The sequence below is a fragment of the Cryptomeria japonica genome, chromosome 2 (genome assembly GCF_030272615.1).
Source record: "Cryptomeria japonica chromosome 2, Sugi_1.0, whole genome shotgun sequence".
Lineage (NCBI taxonomy): Eukaryota > Viridiplantae > Streptophyta > Pinopsida > Cupressales > Cupressaceae > Cryptomeria > Cryptomeria japonica.
The window spans coordinates 369123477-369140414 of record NC_081406.1 but is presented as its reverse complement, the minus strand read 5'-3'; the positions used below and the strand labels follow the sequence as shown (position 1 = coordinate 369140414).

Here is a 16938-nt window from a genome sequence, read left to right as displayed (position 1 = left end):
ACCATTCAATTTTGAGAAAAAAAATTTATCATCTTTAAACTTATATAATGACATTAACAAGTCCAATATAGTAAATATTAGCTTTTCTATCTAAAATATATCTAATTGAATACTCTAGAGAAAAGTAGCATTACATTTTGGTATTATAGTATAAATTTGATTCCCTAAGATCATAAATTACAATATCAAAATCTATCACAAATCATTTAGTGTCAACTCCTATTACCTTTGGATGAATAATTAAGATCACGTTGTAATTTAAACCATTCAATTTACTAAACCATAGAACATAAATGCAAAAGTATTTTAATTATAGAAATATGAAGACACCACTTGGCATGATATCAACGGTTTAACATATTTTTTTAAACATGTCAATGCTCGTACAATCAATGCAAGGAAATATTTAAAAAAATTAAAACACAATAAACCCTAGCAAAAAAATAAATATCCAATGATAAATCAAAAAATTAATAAATTTTAAAATAGTTTAATAAAAATAGGCCCGTTCATGGGCCTAGACGAGATGATCCATCTCTAGGATCTAGAAACTCACATCTCAATTGTAAATGGACACCACCGGAAGAAGGGTGGATCAAGGCTAATTTTGATGGAGTGTCAAAAGGAAATCCAAAAGAATCTGGCACAGGGGTGGTGTTCCAGGATTGGAAGTGTAACATTGTTGCATGGGGTGGCAAATGTTTGGAGAGGGGCACGAATAATGAAGCTGAGGTGTCAACAACACTCTTGGCATTTGAGTGGGGATTAAAATTTGGCTTCAAAAGATTACACTTGGAGGGTGATTCATTGATCATAGTAAATACAATTATTAAAGGGGAAATACAAGCTTGGCTTCTAAATAAGTATGTTCAGAAAACTAAAAGTGATTTAAATGGTTTTAATGACTTCAAAGTCACTCATGTGCGTAGAGAAGGGAATAATGTGACTGATGTTTTATCCAAATGGGTCATTTCATTTGAAGTAGTACAAGAATATCAACTAGAAGATATCCGCAATCTACCGAAGGATGATGTGGGGCAAGTTAAGATGTCTATGGAAACCCCGAGAATGGTGGAAGGACAAAATAAAGGATGATAGATAGGTTTATTGGCATGATTTAGAGGTGGATTTAATGCAGAACCATGTGGGCAAAATGGAATAAAAAGCTCGAACAATGTATTTACGACAGTGTATTGATGATCTCGATTAATGGCGGCGATGGTGGACATTGGTGTCGGACGTACTGTAAGGAGAATTGAATGATATATTGAATTCTAGTGGTTCTGCATTTTCATTTTGACATCTTGGTTTCCCTAAGAGTTAATTGTAGAGAGTGGATAATACACTCCCAGAGGTGACGACACTGTAGCAGGGAGAATATGGAAGCGAGTTTTTGATGGGGAGGCATTCTCAAAGAGAGTCACACCTTGCTCAATAGGTAGTTGAATGATGTTTTAGTGGGCTCCTATAACTCTTCACTTGTCCATTAACAATTCAAACACTCAAACTCTCTTGGAGTGCTCCCTATCAATTTGTGCTCAATAGTTGCTTCAAGCATGATTGAGATTCACAAGGGTAAATCCAACCACTAAACTATCCAAACCTCCAACATGTACTTGCAGGGTTTTTAGGGGTTATCTTATACGTGTTTCTATTCCATTTAAGTGGTTCTTTAATTGACTTCCCATCATTTTCCCATCGCTCCCTCTTTCTCCTATTTTCTAGGCCTAGTAGCCCTAGAGCCCCAATTACCTCTACCTTGCCGGTTTTTGGGAAAATACTCAAAAATTGCTCAAAGAAATTTCTAACACCTTTGGTGATCTGAGTACCCTTTTGGAAAAAAATTTGGATCCACTAGGGTAGGCATTCTAGTCTATCCGTATTGGTATGGATCCCAAAAATGGCACTTTTGAGGGTTTAGGAGTTAGAAGACTTCTTCAGGGCTTTTGCACCCTGTCACACCTCCACTTCTTCACTAAGACTCTTTCCTGCATCACACTTACATGCCAAACACTTGGCACATTCACAAATTCTCATCCCTGCAAGCAAATACAAAATTGACAGTCATATTCCTAATCGGGCTATGGTAGAGTTCACCTAGGAAATGACAAGTTGCTTCCCAACAACTTCCAGGCCATTAAAAAAGATATATACACTTTAAAAGGGTTCCATGACTTGAATCACAAGGTTCATTGAGAAAAACTCAAGGGATTTCAAGTTGGAACCCTAATTGGTCTCTTGAACCCTTGCTCAAACCGAGAGCAGTGCAGTAAGAAACAATTTACAAACACAAACCAAACCTGCACGAAGGAAATATTCAAACACCTCCTAAGAAATACAATATCATAGATAAAACCACCAAGAAAGAACATAAACAAAATCAATTCATTTGGTACGGACTGGTACTACAAAAATGACAAAAAATATAAGGCAAAATCTAGAAATAGTCTTCAACTTCTATTCAAACTTGCTCAAAGATGTTCCAACCCATGTACAATCATTCTAAAAGCATTTTATATTCCATCCTGGTCATAACCAGCTCTTCATCAGTTTCCTAACCACCGATTTGCTCAAAAATGCAAAGTTATTCAAAAAGTTGCAAAAAGTTGTCAAGCAACAATGACAACTTTTGCTCAAATGTGCATTTTTGCATTTTATGCATTTCTACTCATACTAAACCTCCTAGGATTCCCTAACATCAAAATGACATGCCTAAATGCCTAATGAGGCTTTACAAGACATTTTACATCATAATGCAAATTTATGCCATTTTAGGCTTACAAGGGCTCATAGGCCAAATTTGAGAAAACAAACAACCTAGGTGACAATCATCCTTCAACTGACTAACAAACACAGATGTGGACCTCTAAGTAGTCCATTATTCAAACATTAATCCAAAAGATGGACTATCACACCAAAATTTTGAAATAGCATCAACAAACTGGTTAAAAGATAAGTGCTCTTGCACCAATTTCACCTTTAAAACGGTGAGAGATTAGTGCCTTTTGTGGGCAAAGTGTTGAATAGGCGAATACATGGCCTTTTTATCTACAAGGATGAAAGACTATTGCAGGCAGTAAAATTCATGTTGGGAGAAGATATTGTGCATATTAGTCACATATATAGGACTAATATGGAGATTTACTCATTAATTGCTTCTTGGGGCTTAGAATTTGAAGATTCTATGGATAAAGTAAAGCGGGTGTAGACATATAAAATTAATTAAAATAATATTTAATTAATTTAAGCCTGTCAACATAATTAATTAACTTTAATTATGTTGGCCCCTTTCTTCTTAAAATTAATTAAATCAAATTTAATTAATTTTATCAATATAGTCCTATAATTAATTTATCAAAATTAATTATTCCCTTATTCTTCTAAAATCAAATATCATTTATTTCTTCTAAACCCTGCTTAGTTAATTAATTAAGCTAATCATGTGATTCCTACAAATCACTTCTTCTAATCATTACTTAGCCTAATTAATTCTTCTAGAAGCCTGATTATCATTATTCCTCAATTTTATATTCCTCCACTCATTCTCTCTCCTCATGTCACATCCTCTTAACTTTCCCACTTGCACTCCAATCACTCATTAAGCCACCTAATCAATCTCATTAATCATTTGCACATCCCTAATCATCTTGATCCTTTCAAAGAAATTCAAATTCTTTGAATCTCCCCATGCCTTCTCTTCCCAAGGAATTTTTAATTCCTTTATCCATTTGGTCTTTCCACACATCCTCTCATTTTGCAATTTTTTAATTCCTCTCCCCTTTCTCCAAGGAGTTTTTAACATTTTTCTCTTCCCAATGTACTTGGGAGCTCTTCCCCAAGTACCTTGAGAGGTGTGGAGACAAGAAATGCCTTTATGGCATATCTCTTGAATCCCACACCTTGTCCTCACAATCCTCTCCTCCATTTCAAATCAATCTCAACCCTTCATTTTGAAATCAATCTTGGCCCTCCATTTTGGCCTCCTCCAATCTATAAATTGGAGTCTCCTCTCCTCACAAATCATCCACCTTTCATCTAATCTTGTGTTGTCCATTTGAGATCCAAAATCATCCATCATGCCATCACAATGCCAAAATATTTCCCCATAATCCAATCCATCACACCCATGCTCATCATTTGAATTCAATCCCACCTTATTGTGTAGTGGAGAGCATTCCGCAATCCTATCAAACAGCCAATCCAACAAAGTGGAGAAGGGGCACATTCTTCACTTCACCTAAGGCTCAATCTGAGGGAGGAGAAGAAGGTATAAGAGTATCATTTGCATTTTCATGATTTATTTGTATTTTTATGATTAATATATGCATGTGAAACCTCTAACCATTTTCTCATCTTCAACGGGTGCTGAATGAGTTAATTGCAGAAGAATTTTTGGGAAACATGGACTCAATCTTTGAATGGGCTATCTTGGGTGTTGGAATTGACATTTCGGAAGGGATGGAGGAACCTGTGAATCCCCTTCCCTTTGTTCGCTGGCAAGAGGATGAGTTAAAAGCAAGGTGTAGAGATTCAGCATGGTGAGGATGGGAGGTGTTCAAGACTTTCGTAGAGTTAATGCAGGTTGAAGAGGCTCTCAAAGAGGCGCATGAAGTGGCAAGGGTGGAGATGGGTCGTGAATTGAGACCGAGGGTGCACACAGAGGAAGCGATGAAATTCTTGGCCAGGTTCAACAAAGAGCATGAAAATAAAAGTTATAAGCTTAGTTTAAAATTGCATGTGTTTCGTTTAGTAGTTTTAAGGATAGTGATATAGATTTCATTTACATTGTATTTTGATTACTGTTGGACTAAAAATGTGCCCACTATACTGTTTTGTATCGTTCTTTCTTATTTTGTAGTGGTTACAGGGTAGTTATAAGGATTTTTATCAGTGTTAGATTCAATGGGTGGTATGTTGTGTAGATGTTTGGGATGGAGGCTTTTTGATATGTGTACTTTTTTGATGAATTATATCAATAAAAAAACTTTATTACCAACCAAAAAAAAATAGTTTAATAAAAAGAAAAATAAAACTTTAACATAAGCTTAAATTTTTCACCTTTCACGATGATCAAAGCAGACTAATGCCTATTTTTTTGAGAGATGGAGACATTAGTTTCCTGGTTAAGGGAGAGACTAACAAATCTTTGGTATTTACACATAAATGGTTTTTGCTATTGTCTTAAGTCTTCTATTTTCTTAAATATTCTTTATTACATCACTTTCAACTTTACTATAATATAAAACTAACAAAATTAAAATTCTCTAATATTAATTTCACTCTTGAAACCTTATATACTATTTAATTAGATTTTTCCATATTATAATTATACACAACACAATATCATAAAAATTACCTTCCTTATCTATATGTACCAATCCACTATTAAAATTGAGGATATGGATAACATTTTCATCTCCATTTAAATAGATTGTGTAGATTTTCTAAGTCAAGTACAAGGCCTAGATTTTGTTGAACTAAATCTCAAGCATTTCATGTTTTTGTTACGTAATCATTTTCAACAAGTAAATTTATTGGCCTCTTCCATATGTCTAATGTGTTATGTATGAGTGTGCTACCTAACCTCTTATTAGTATCGTAAGTTATGCTTTGAGATTTTATTTTATTCTTTTTGTCACAATTTTCATCTAGTCTATGGGGGCATTAGGCAAATGGGCTAACATCTCTCATTTTATTTATTTTTTTTAATATAAATTTAGCTTATTATGGTAGATTTAAGTGATTTGTTTTTAATTATGATTATAAAATGACAACAAATGTTATAATATACAATAGATTAGACAAAGAAGTCAAAATTTCTATAAATAATAAAAGAAATAACTATCAATTGAAAAGGATTATAAATTATAATATCAAGAATACAATCAAATCAATTCTCATGAATTTAGAACAAGCCTCATAAATTAGAGAAGAAATCAAATATTTTATTAAATTTAGTATTAGAAATTTAACCTAACCCTTTTCAATGGACTCGTTAATGCACTAGTATAATGGAAAAACTTTATTCCTTATATTGGTAGAATAAGCCATTGATTTTTTTTTTATAAATAAAAAAATTAAAACGTGGTGAAAAGGTACGATAAGATATGATAAATAATTAAATAAAAGGAACATAAATTTATTATTTCATTTTAACGATTGATAAATAGTTTTTGGGTAGTGATTTATAAAATTTATTCGGATAATCTTTTAGTGTGGCTTCCAAACTCTAGACATGATTCTAGAAAAATGTAATGATTCTTTGATATCTTTGTTTAATATTATAAATTTAATACGGAAGGGAGAACCAAAAAGGTGGTGAAAAGGTACAATAAGAAATGATAAATAATTAAATAAAAGGAACATAAATTTATTATTTCATTTTAACGATTGATAAATAGTTTTTGGGTAGTGATTTATAAAATTTATTCGGATAATCTTTTAGTGTGGCTTCCAAACTCTAGACATGATTCTAGAAAAATGTAATGATTCTTTGATATCTTTGTTTAATATTCTAAATTTAATACGGAAGGGAGAACCAAAAGAACAAGGTTGCAAGGCAACTAAGTTCCTACCAAAATTGGAAGAATAGTTTTCGTTTTTCTTATTTTGTCTAATTTGTTTCTGGATAGAGCAGCGTATTTTGGTAAAGAGTAGTTGGATTGGAAGGTTAAATGTGGAATTGTGAGATTGTATATGCTAGTTTTCCAACTTTTGGTTGAGTGCCAGGTCCATATTGAGATGGTTCTCATCGGCATTGGCATTAACATTTGGTGGGCCAAATAAATGAGATATCATCCAAGCATAGTACTGATCTTGGAAGAAGAAGAAATAGGAAGAACTCAAAACTCAATGAGGAATGCTTGAAATCACTAACTTGGAATACTTCAAATCAATAAATTGGAATGTACCATAATGTTCAATGTTCTACTAAATTGGATTGTAATTTAGTAATAAGGTTCTGCTTTATCAATTTAGGAAATTCTAAAAAAATATGATTCCACAAGATAGAATTTTCATGTCGGTTACAAGCTTTGAGGGTGACCACCCAAATTATCCCTTGTCTTTTGGAAGGAAAATATCAAAAAATTTAAATTACATTCAAGCTGACATGTGACAATAAATGTCTCTCAAATGGATGCTAGAAATCTCTCTTTAGCTTTAGCAATTCATTTAATAGCTTGTAGAAGATTCTTTCAACGTGGAAGATTATTTCAACTTGATGTAAGATGAATTGGCATAGCTTGAGGCATTGATCATAAAAGTTGGAATCATAAAAATTGAATCTTACCAGCTGAAAAGAGTTGTTTCCCTTCCAATATGCTAAATTTAGACTCTAAGTGGTCCATAGGGTATTTCCATATTTTAATATTGTTTCTTATAGCAACAAGGGAACCCTAGGTAGGAATATCTACAGAGAGTTTTTTCTTGAAAGGTATTGCAATTTTATGCATTAGAATGTGAAGGCTATTTTTCAACACACCATTACAAAACTCTAGTTGACTTTAACTTTATTGGTCTAGTACAGAACAAAACACAAGTTGTGAATCTATGGAACAAGATTAGAGTGGATATTACAATGCAAAAATAAATAGCAAAGACCATGTGAATTATCAAGAAAACAACTCATTATCAAGAAAACAACTCAAGCTCAAGTTTGGTATAAGGAAACTTACGAGTAACACACAACTATCAGTAGTAAAATAGACATTAAACAGGGTACCCAAATCTTTATAAACTCTTGTTTGATTTGAATCTAGCCCTTTCAAAGTCTAGATTATTCTATTTTTTTTAAAATGGTAGCTTTGACTGCAAAGATGGATTTAGTCTTCTAGTTTATAAACTCTTAGTAACAACTATCATAAATTTGATAATAAGTTGGAGGATTGAATACTATGAAAAGAGTGCAGCCAAATCTTAAACAAGGTTTACTAGAGGGGACTCAATTTCTAACATTTTAATAACATGTTTAATGCATGTCCCACTTTTCTTCCAAGGAGAATAAAACTAACAACAAAATCAAATGATCAAATTAAAAAATTGTCCCTCTCTGTTATTTGCATTTCCATTAATCATATAAAATAGCCATTCATGAATTCTGAGAGCAGATAAAGGTAGTTCATAAATGGTCAATGTTAAGGAAAATTTTGTGTTACAAAACTGCATAACATTAATCATTAGACATTACCACTCAACATGTTTTTGGATTGGTGGCCTTTCTATTCAAGGTTAGAAGCCTACACTACATAATGGACCGTGGGTGTTGGGAAACGGAAGGTAGAGACAAGCATATGTGGTGAATTCGCTATGGGTACTTGGAATCGTACCCACCCATGTATGACATATCCAGAGGATTGGAACCCAGTATATAATGCACCTGCCATAACATAAAAATCCTTAGAATAAGACCTGGGTTGTAAGCTAGAAACTAGGGGCAGTGGCACTAAATAAAATGTTTAGAAAATAAGCATAAAAAGAGTAAAATATGAGTTTAAATGTTATTTCCACCATGATTATAGTTTTTACACCTTGTTATTATTTTCAGTAACCGAACTATATACCTAGCGCTTTGCTATTGCTCTAAACTTGTGAGGATTCACTGTCATTCCCCACAATACACTAGTTGTTTGGAGGAGCTTAGGTATTTTGCATAGGTCAACAGTATGAAAGATGCAGATGTAACATACTACAAATTTACTTCGGGTAATGCGTGGAGAAGTCGTCTTGTTCAAACATGCACAGTAGATTTAGGTTTTTAGGTTCCAGTCAAAACACTAGTGTGCATTCAATAAAGTAATTTTCCACCTAACTAGTGTGCATTTAGACACAAGGGCTGATGTTCCAGTCAGGATGGAGTAGATATAATTGTCAGTGTGACATTTGTAGTCTTGAAGAGAGTTCACTTTTCCAATCAAGAATTCCTGCACAGTACAAAGCATACCCACTTGCAGTCAATCAAATCTTCCATGAAAACATTTTGTAGTAAAAAATCCACTCAGAGAGCTTCATATTCAGACTTCAATAGATTAAGACAGAAAAGTGAAGATTTAAAAAAATGCAGACTCAATGGAAAATGTGAAGTTTATCAGTGACCACAATGAAAATACTGAGATTTATCAGTATCCACACTTCAAGTTACTATACCTTTGATAAAAGCACTCAGGCTCCAACATTTTTATTGAACCACCTAAATATATTGTCTAATTCAATCAGCTCCTATTTTTCGGTCATTTTCTTGGATGTAGTTCAAGTTTTCAGCATTTTTTGCTGCCTTATGTAGCCATGCAACTTCCCATAGCAATTCATCCTAAGACAACACCTAACAAAATTAATTCAACTCTGATATTTTATTGCAATATAATTTGAAAGCATACCGCATTTAGTTTCTTTAACTGGTACCTTGCAGTATTTTGATATGTAGAAAACTTGGGTCGATTATATGAGCTTCCATTTCCCTAGAAGAAATACTCTGCCAGTTTAATTTAATCACTCTTCCTAAAATATATAATCCACACTATTGATGAACATATATGATTAAAAGAACATTTGTTTTTAAGTTGGTGAGCCTCATGGTTCATACATTAGTGCACACATACAAAGACCCCTGAGTCAAATCTCAGTGCCCAAGAACATCTCCAACATGGGATATGCAAGGGAAGCTAGTCAGACTTTCCCAACAACCTAGAATAATATAAATGATGCAGAAATCATTCTAGACATGCAAAATATAAAAGCTCAATAACCATTAGAATGGTTGTCAGCTCTAATACACTTCCAAATTTTTATTCAATTGAATTTGATAAATTTTCACTAGGAATTGAAGCAATTAAAGCCATTCTGTCAAGGAATAACAAATTTCATATGAAAATATGATAATTTTAAGGCAGAAAGTTAGGACAATCTCCAACAAATGCTTTACATATTTCAAAATTTATGTTTCAAAAGCCACTAACAACAAGGGCTACAGGGCTGCGTAGTTCCTATCCAGTGTTGTAAAATTGGTTGTGTATTGGTTTTGTTCAATTCAAATATTTATGGAAAAAAAATTTGGATGAGAATGCAAATAAACTATTCAAGATACTAAATAAAGATACACGTAGAGAAAGGTTTAGTATGTAAGAAACTTAGAACTCGGAAAGAAAGGAGTGTTTCTAATCAGAAATTAATTCAGAAACATCAAAGTACACATTGTCGGTACAAGTGTTGCTTTTTCTTTGCGGTTTTGTCAAATGGAGACATGTAAACAAAGAACCATCATTATCCCTGCTCACTTATATTAAGATCGTTTGCTTACCAGAATTCAAATTGACCTGTTTCCTAGGTTATCCAAGTTGATCAATGGTGCATTGTATCATAGGTAATTCTCTTTTGATTTGAGCCCTTTGGATTTCACTTAGATTGTTTATTGACTGATATGCGTTCAACCACAAGGGCCTAAAGATTATTTTAATACAGAGGTCATAAAGATTGAATATGGACTGGAAAAGTATAATTGTTCCACTAAACATCAAAGTACTCAGAATTACAAATTTACTATTAAACAAATATACTATTCATGAAACATAATGTGAAAAATAAAAGTATATTATACTTTGACATTTTAGATAATTTTGGAAACTAAAAATGAAAATTTAAGAAAAATCATATTCTGAAAATTTTTCGTATGACCTCTAATGCACTGAGCAGAATTGGAATGCCTTTCAGAGCGTCCTTCCCCATGCCCGGGCATCCATATGATACATTCTGATACTAAATATGTTCACATAACAACACTCTTTGATAGCCAATAATAAAAAATAAAAAAACTTAAGTTTCAAACCAATGCCTCATTCCTTAGATTTTTTTACTCTTCATATTGTAGCAAATGGGAATAAAACTACACCTTCAATGCCTTATTTGTTTGTACAAAAATAAGAGTAGCAATAGAAACCCCATAGGCCATCATTGTTCAATTTAACAACAATGAAATTAGAAAAGCAAAGCAAAATTATTTTATTTAAAAATAATTGGAAAACAATAAAATTGTTTTTTTTTATTTAACAGATAATCACAAGATTGTTTTGAAATCAAATTGAACTTCACTTGATACCAGACTGACCTCAATATTGCACAAAATAATTATGTTGAAAACGATTATGGAGGAAAACATATGAGCAATGAAATTGACAAGATAACAGACAGAGACATTTGAAATTCTTATACAAAGAGATAGCAGAAAGTGAAATATATATATAAATGCAAGAGGAATTAACAAAGGTCAAGTTTAAAGTCTGAAGTATTTTTCAAGTTTTCAATATCCATCAACATAAACCTAGTATGGTTGCAGCCAAGTGATATATTTACATATGGAACTGTTCTGAGTTTTTAAGATATTGCTTTCAGAAGTTACAAAACCCCTACGTGCAGACAAGTGTTAAAAGTTGATTACATATTTCTGTCAAATTGGGAAATAGACCTAGCATACTCTTGACAAAGTACAAACCAAGCCATGCTATTGGCCCCCCAAACATATGATTAAAAATAAAAAAATGTTGAGCTGACATCAATCAAAACTTGAAACCCTAGGTAATATATGTTACAACTATGGACAGAGAAAAAGGACGGTCAGAGAAATTCCCAGGAATATGTCCGATAATAGTCGAGCCATAATTGCTCTAGTGCTTGTTCAACTGAACAGATGAAATAGAGAGAATAATATGCAGTCCTCAAGAAGGGATTTCTAAGGGACGAAAATCAAAAAAGGAGATCAAAGAAACATCACAAGGCATGGACGACAACACAAAGCCCTGAAACCAAAGCCCATTTTACAGAATGCCACCTTGAATTTCCTACACTCGATCAGCCAGATGTGTGCGTCAGCAGATGTTGCTCATTAAATTAAAAAACAATATTACTTTTTTAAAATGCGAAGTTCTGCAAATCTGCAGAGAGCGCTTCGAAATATATGCCTTCTCTTGCATCGTACTCTGGAATACCTTTCAATGCACCAACGAGAGCCTGCCAAGACTCATAATTTACAGCAAACCATTAATGTCTGATTACATTTCAGGAGAAAAGACTGAGTTAAGCTATAGCAAGGGAAATTAAGGCGATCCTATTGGCCACTGAAACATATGAATAATAACGGTTTGATGCTAACCCTTGCCAATAGTTCCATGCAGGGCAGGAACTAAAAAAAGAAGTCTCTAGTTTAAAGAAAAGAACTTAGCAAATTTTACAAAATGGCATTAAACCAAGCAGAGTTCAACAATACAATGAAACAGACCTTAAAAGAATAGAAAGCTAACAAAAAAAACACTGCGCTTCGCAGAGTTCTATTCTCCTCCCCTTGCACTTGGTCCTCCTTCAATTGCCAAATGTTCATTTCAATCATTCTTGATGGCAGATGGTGATCTTCAGAACCCAACAAGTGTTTAATAAGTAGCAACATTTCAACAATTTTTACATGTGCAACACCTTCTGACTGCAAGAAGTCTCTATCCTTGCAAAGCACTAACGAACTGCCCCTACTAATCCTACACAGCTCAGAAGAATGTCTTGAGGATAGTGCGTTCTCTTGTATTGAGAACTTAAATCTTACTTGACATCCCTGCAACTGAAAACATAGCAAATGATAATGTGCCAAAAAAGTTTGAATTAATATTTGTGGTAGGAAATATGCAACTTCACCGGAGAAAATAGTATATGGAAATTTAATCTTTGTTAATGTTAAAGTTTGATTGGTTGTTTGCATCAAGTTTAATCACCATTTAACCTAAACCCTTAGCAATAGTTCCTAGCGGGGCAGGAACTAATAGAGCATGGACATGAGGATAATGAATAGTTATTTTTTATAGGTCAATTATACCACTAACATACTCACCAAATAAGATTATTATGGTTGTAGGTATGGTGATATTCTAGATTACCTTATCATAAAAAAATAATTATTCTTATTTTGAATTCATGGTTTATTAAATTATTTAGTCATGTCGAATATTTTATTTGAAAATTATAAATTAATAAGGGCTTTGGGTTCGTCCCATTTAGGTCTCGAGGTCAATTTTCTCTACCTCTATTTACCCAATTGTAGATGTGTTCAGACCCTTCTTGTAGTAGTTAGAGGACTAGTCTTGCCTCAACTCGCCCCACTATGACCCCAGAACTTGGTATCAAAGTAAGACCAAGGCAAGGTCTTGTGGGAATTGCTGGGTTGAGATGCGAGGATACCCTTGAGTTAACAAAAAAATGCTCAGAAATAAATTATTGAAATAACTAGAAATTAAATAAGAGTGGAGTGAATGGGTTGGGAGCCTAGTTCCATTAGTGAGAGATTCTAATGGTAATGCACAAGGTCACGAGGTCTAGTCTACCCCCAGTCCATGTGGTACTAGAGGACGTGTCACACAAGTGTCACTAGTCACATTAAAAAGTTTACCTAGCGCACTGCAGTTTATAGGGGGATGCTATACCTGATTCCTTCAGTCTAAAAAAAAAGTGGGGCTTTACAAAACATAGTACAATGTGAGACACAAATAACCAGAAACAATATACAATAAGAGATTTCACCTTTAAATATTGATAGGATCTAAAAAAATTAGGACATCTCAACTCAATAATTTATTTCTTCATACATCTTTGTGAAATTGGAGTTGTAAAATTAAAGCTATAAGATCTTAAATAAGAAGACATCAACTTTAGTGATATTAAGTTTAATTCTTGTTTATATTTATAATTATTTAGTACTCTCTTATACAAGGAAGTTATCTTAGAAATAAGAGTTAACGAGTTAATATTTTTAATCATCAAATTATATATCTATGTTAATTTCCATTTATTTTTATGTTTATTTTTAGACTATAGTGTTATTATACTTGTTAGTTAAAAGAAAACATTGCTCACCTAGATTTTCCTAATTTAAGTTATATTATGGACTTATAACCTAGATAGATCTTAAAGATCATTTTCATATCTTAGAATTGGAAAAATACTATGTTTTTTTTTAATCAATCAAGGATGAGAGGTGAATATATTAATATAAAAATAATAATACATAGGAAATAAAGATTAAACAAGAAAGTCTGAGAAAGTTGGTAGACTAGAAGTAGAAGCATGAGCACACAAACCAAAATTCCCAACTAGGGAAATAGACAAAGAATGACAAAAATTTAAGAGTCTTAATCAAATAACCAAAAACGCTATTTGAAAACCATAATAAAAAACTCTAAACTCAGACCACTAGAGATGGAGAGTTATAGGAGTATCAAAACCAAACCCGAACCAAAGAGTGCAAGACACTGGTAAATCTTAGAGGGATCAACGAGCTAGAGAAGAGGGAACAACGGAAGGATCGATGAGGTGGACAATCATTGGAACTCGTTCATGAACCAATATTGGAGAAGGAGGAGGAGAGAAAACCTATTCCTCTGGAGGTTCCGGACCCAAACCATCCATTAAATCTTCCAGGTATGTCACCGAGCCTTCTATTTTATCTTCTAGAGCAAGAGAAGTGAGGCCATCTGCCTCAAAGTATTCCTTAATCCAATTCTTCTCAGTTGTCTTGGTAAAATGCAAAAAATTCCAAAAGAAATTAGCATTAGCTTTAATTCCAAATTTACTAGCCAGGAGGGCTTTTCATCCTCAATGTGTAAAATAAGAAATCTTGGTGTGGGTTTCCCATTTCATTTTTTCACCATATAGTCCTTTGGAAAGGGAATGGTGAGATTCTCGTCAATATTCGTCAATACCATGCTTAAGTCTCCCACGAGGTCTGCCTTAAAAACCTTTCTACATAGAGCTTCGATCTTTTCTTTAGAGAGGCTTGAATGAAGAATAGTGGCCACAAACACTATTGGGATTACCATATTCACCCTATATTTGTGGTATGTTCCAAGGAATTCTTCTCCAAGGATTCGCTTCACTGTCATAACAATAACAAAATGAGACATGTTTAACATCTCATGCATATGTTTTTCTTTGATTTCACCTAAGAAGGCCATCTGTCTTTTGGTGGAAACTAACAGAATAGGGGAGTCCATTCTTTCCTCTACTCTTCCCAAACCCTGCAAAAACAACCTCAAGAGACTACCTTTCAAACTACAAATTCAGTCAAAAGAGAAAAAAGAAGGGAAAATAAAGTTGATGTCTTGCATCAAAAGCTATACATGCATATATTCGGATTAAAATTCATAAATCCATACTCGTTTCAAGTTGATATAACAAGTCACCCTATTAATTTCTAAGTGGTTTACAAATTTAGTGGATACAAGGACCACTTAACAACGGACTTTAACCATTGATATAGTTAATGATGATAAAAATCCTTTTTTTCTCCTCCTCCGCCAAAATTACTAAAAATCTTTGTCAAAACCAAAGAATTATCCCAGGGGAAACCCAATCTCTGATAAGACTTGCTCATTAAATGCCTCTCTAAAATGGCAGCAACAAAATATGAAAACCCTTTCAAAAAGGGAGAAGTAGCTCTAAGGAAAACGACCAAAGACCACGTACCATACCACCTTTACTAGCCGAGCACCTGAAGACATTAATACGAGGTGATCGATCTCTAAACTTTGCAAAGAAAATCTAAGCAAACCAAGAAATGTCTCCAAACAAGCTAACTTCTTAAAAAAAATTATATTATTCCCAAAAAAGCCAAACCTATCATTTGAAGTACCCTCCTGTGATAAGACTCTTCACCTATTTTAGAGAAAACAAGCCAACAACTGTTGGCTTAAAGAGATGAAGTCTTTAATGAGTGGAACTATCTATTGTTTCATAATTCAAAATCTTTGTATGATTATAATATTCAAAAATATTAAAAACCTCAATTTGAAAAAGAAAACAAAACCCTCAGGTTAAATTAATTAATCAATGCAATTCAACTATGTTAATCTTAAAGTGCTATCAATACCCAAAGGAGATGGTCCTAATCCCTACGGAGGATTTCCAAATCTGCCATCTTCTAAGACCCTCTACTTCAGAATTTCAGAGTCTCTGATATATTTTTCATTCAAACCATCTGCTCCCCTATTAGCTAATTGGTCTGTCAAACTATTAGCCTCTCTAAAAACATGATTGATCGTGAATGCATCAAAGAGATTTAAACATTCAGTGGCCCTACTTAAGAAATATTTGAATCTCCAATTTGGGGTACTTCCAATCCTTAGAAAAATTATAATAATGGCAAAATCACCTTCAATTTCCACTTTCTTTAATCCAAGTTCCCTACAAATTGATAAACCTTCGATGGCTGCTTTGATTTCTGCAACATTATTAGTATCATCTTCTAGCACTTTTTCTTGTTTTTCTTTTACTACTCCATCTGGAGAATGAATTATACACCTTGCTCCTGAAGCTCCAGGATTACCTCGAGAATCCCCATCAAAATTCATTTTAAACGAATCTTCTTTTGGGAGAGTCCAAACATTTGAAATTTTGTCCTTTTTTTATACCTCTCCCCCTTCCCCAACAAAACAAGGAGTCTTCAATCCAAACCAATTGCCCTTCATTTGACTATCCCAACTTGAAAACTGAGACTTATTAGACCATGGTAAGGAGAGTGTGTAATTTACTACTTCAACAATTGCAGCTTCAAGATTATTCATAAGGGTCTCCCATGGCATTTTATGTTGCAAATGTGAAGTTGCTTGGTGTTTCAGTATGGTTGTCATTGATGTCAACGTGCTGATTCTGTATTTTAGTATTTGGTTTCTCTAGATTTTCTAATTTCTTACAGATATCTCATGATCTATTGGCATGTTGATGGATATTGCCATGAGATTCTACTCTCATGTTTTGGTGGTCCAGAAATTGTGCTCTGGAAGTCTATGCAATGATGATGATGATTGTCTAGTAGAATTTGCAAAGCTCTGCATTGCTCCATATTTTTATTTCTCCTATTGTGTTTTTGGATTTATGATAGTCATCTATGTATCTTTGTTATACTGATTCGGCATG

At 33.4% G+C, this 16938-nt stretch overlaps 1 protein-coding gene across 1 annotated transcript; it reads right to left on the bottom strand.

The window, feature by feature from the left end:
- Positions 1–11301: 11301 nt before the first annotated feature.
- LOC131060455 (uncharacterized) lies at positions 11302–16373 on the bottom strand. Its single transcript, XM_057993689.1, has 4 exons — positions 16175–16373; positions 14727–14899; positions 12266–12595; positions 11302–11997 (listed from the first exon to the last, which is right to left on the bottom strand). The coding sequence occupies exons 1-4, from the start codon at positions 16371–16373 to the stop codon at positions 11899–11901; spliced, it is 801 nt and encodes a 266-aa protein (XP_057849672.1). The 3' UTR covers positions 11302–11898.
- Between the last annotated feature and the right edge of the window lie 565 nt (positions 16374–16938).

Excerpts from the sequence above, each read along its gene's own strand:
- LOC131060455 (XM_057993689.1), bottom strand. The coding sequence starts at position 16,373 with ATGAATTTTGATGGGGATTCTCGAGGTAATCCTGGAGCTTCAGGAGCA. Across the intron at positions 14,900-16,174 it reads AAAGAAAGTGGAAATTGAAG|TGAAGCGAATCCTTGGAGAA; the intron begins GTGATTTTGCCA and ends TTGTTATGACAG. Across the intron at positions 11,998-12,265 it reads TAGCTTTCTATTCTTTTAAG|GCTCTCGTTGGTGCATTGAA; the intron begins GTCTGTTTCATT and ends GAGTCTTGGCAG.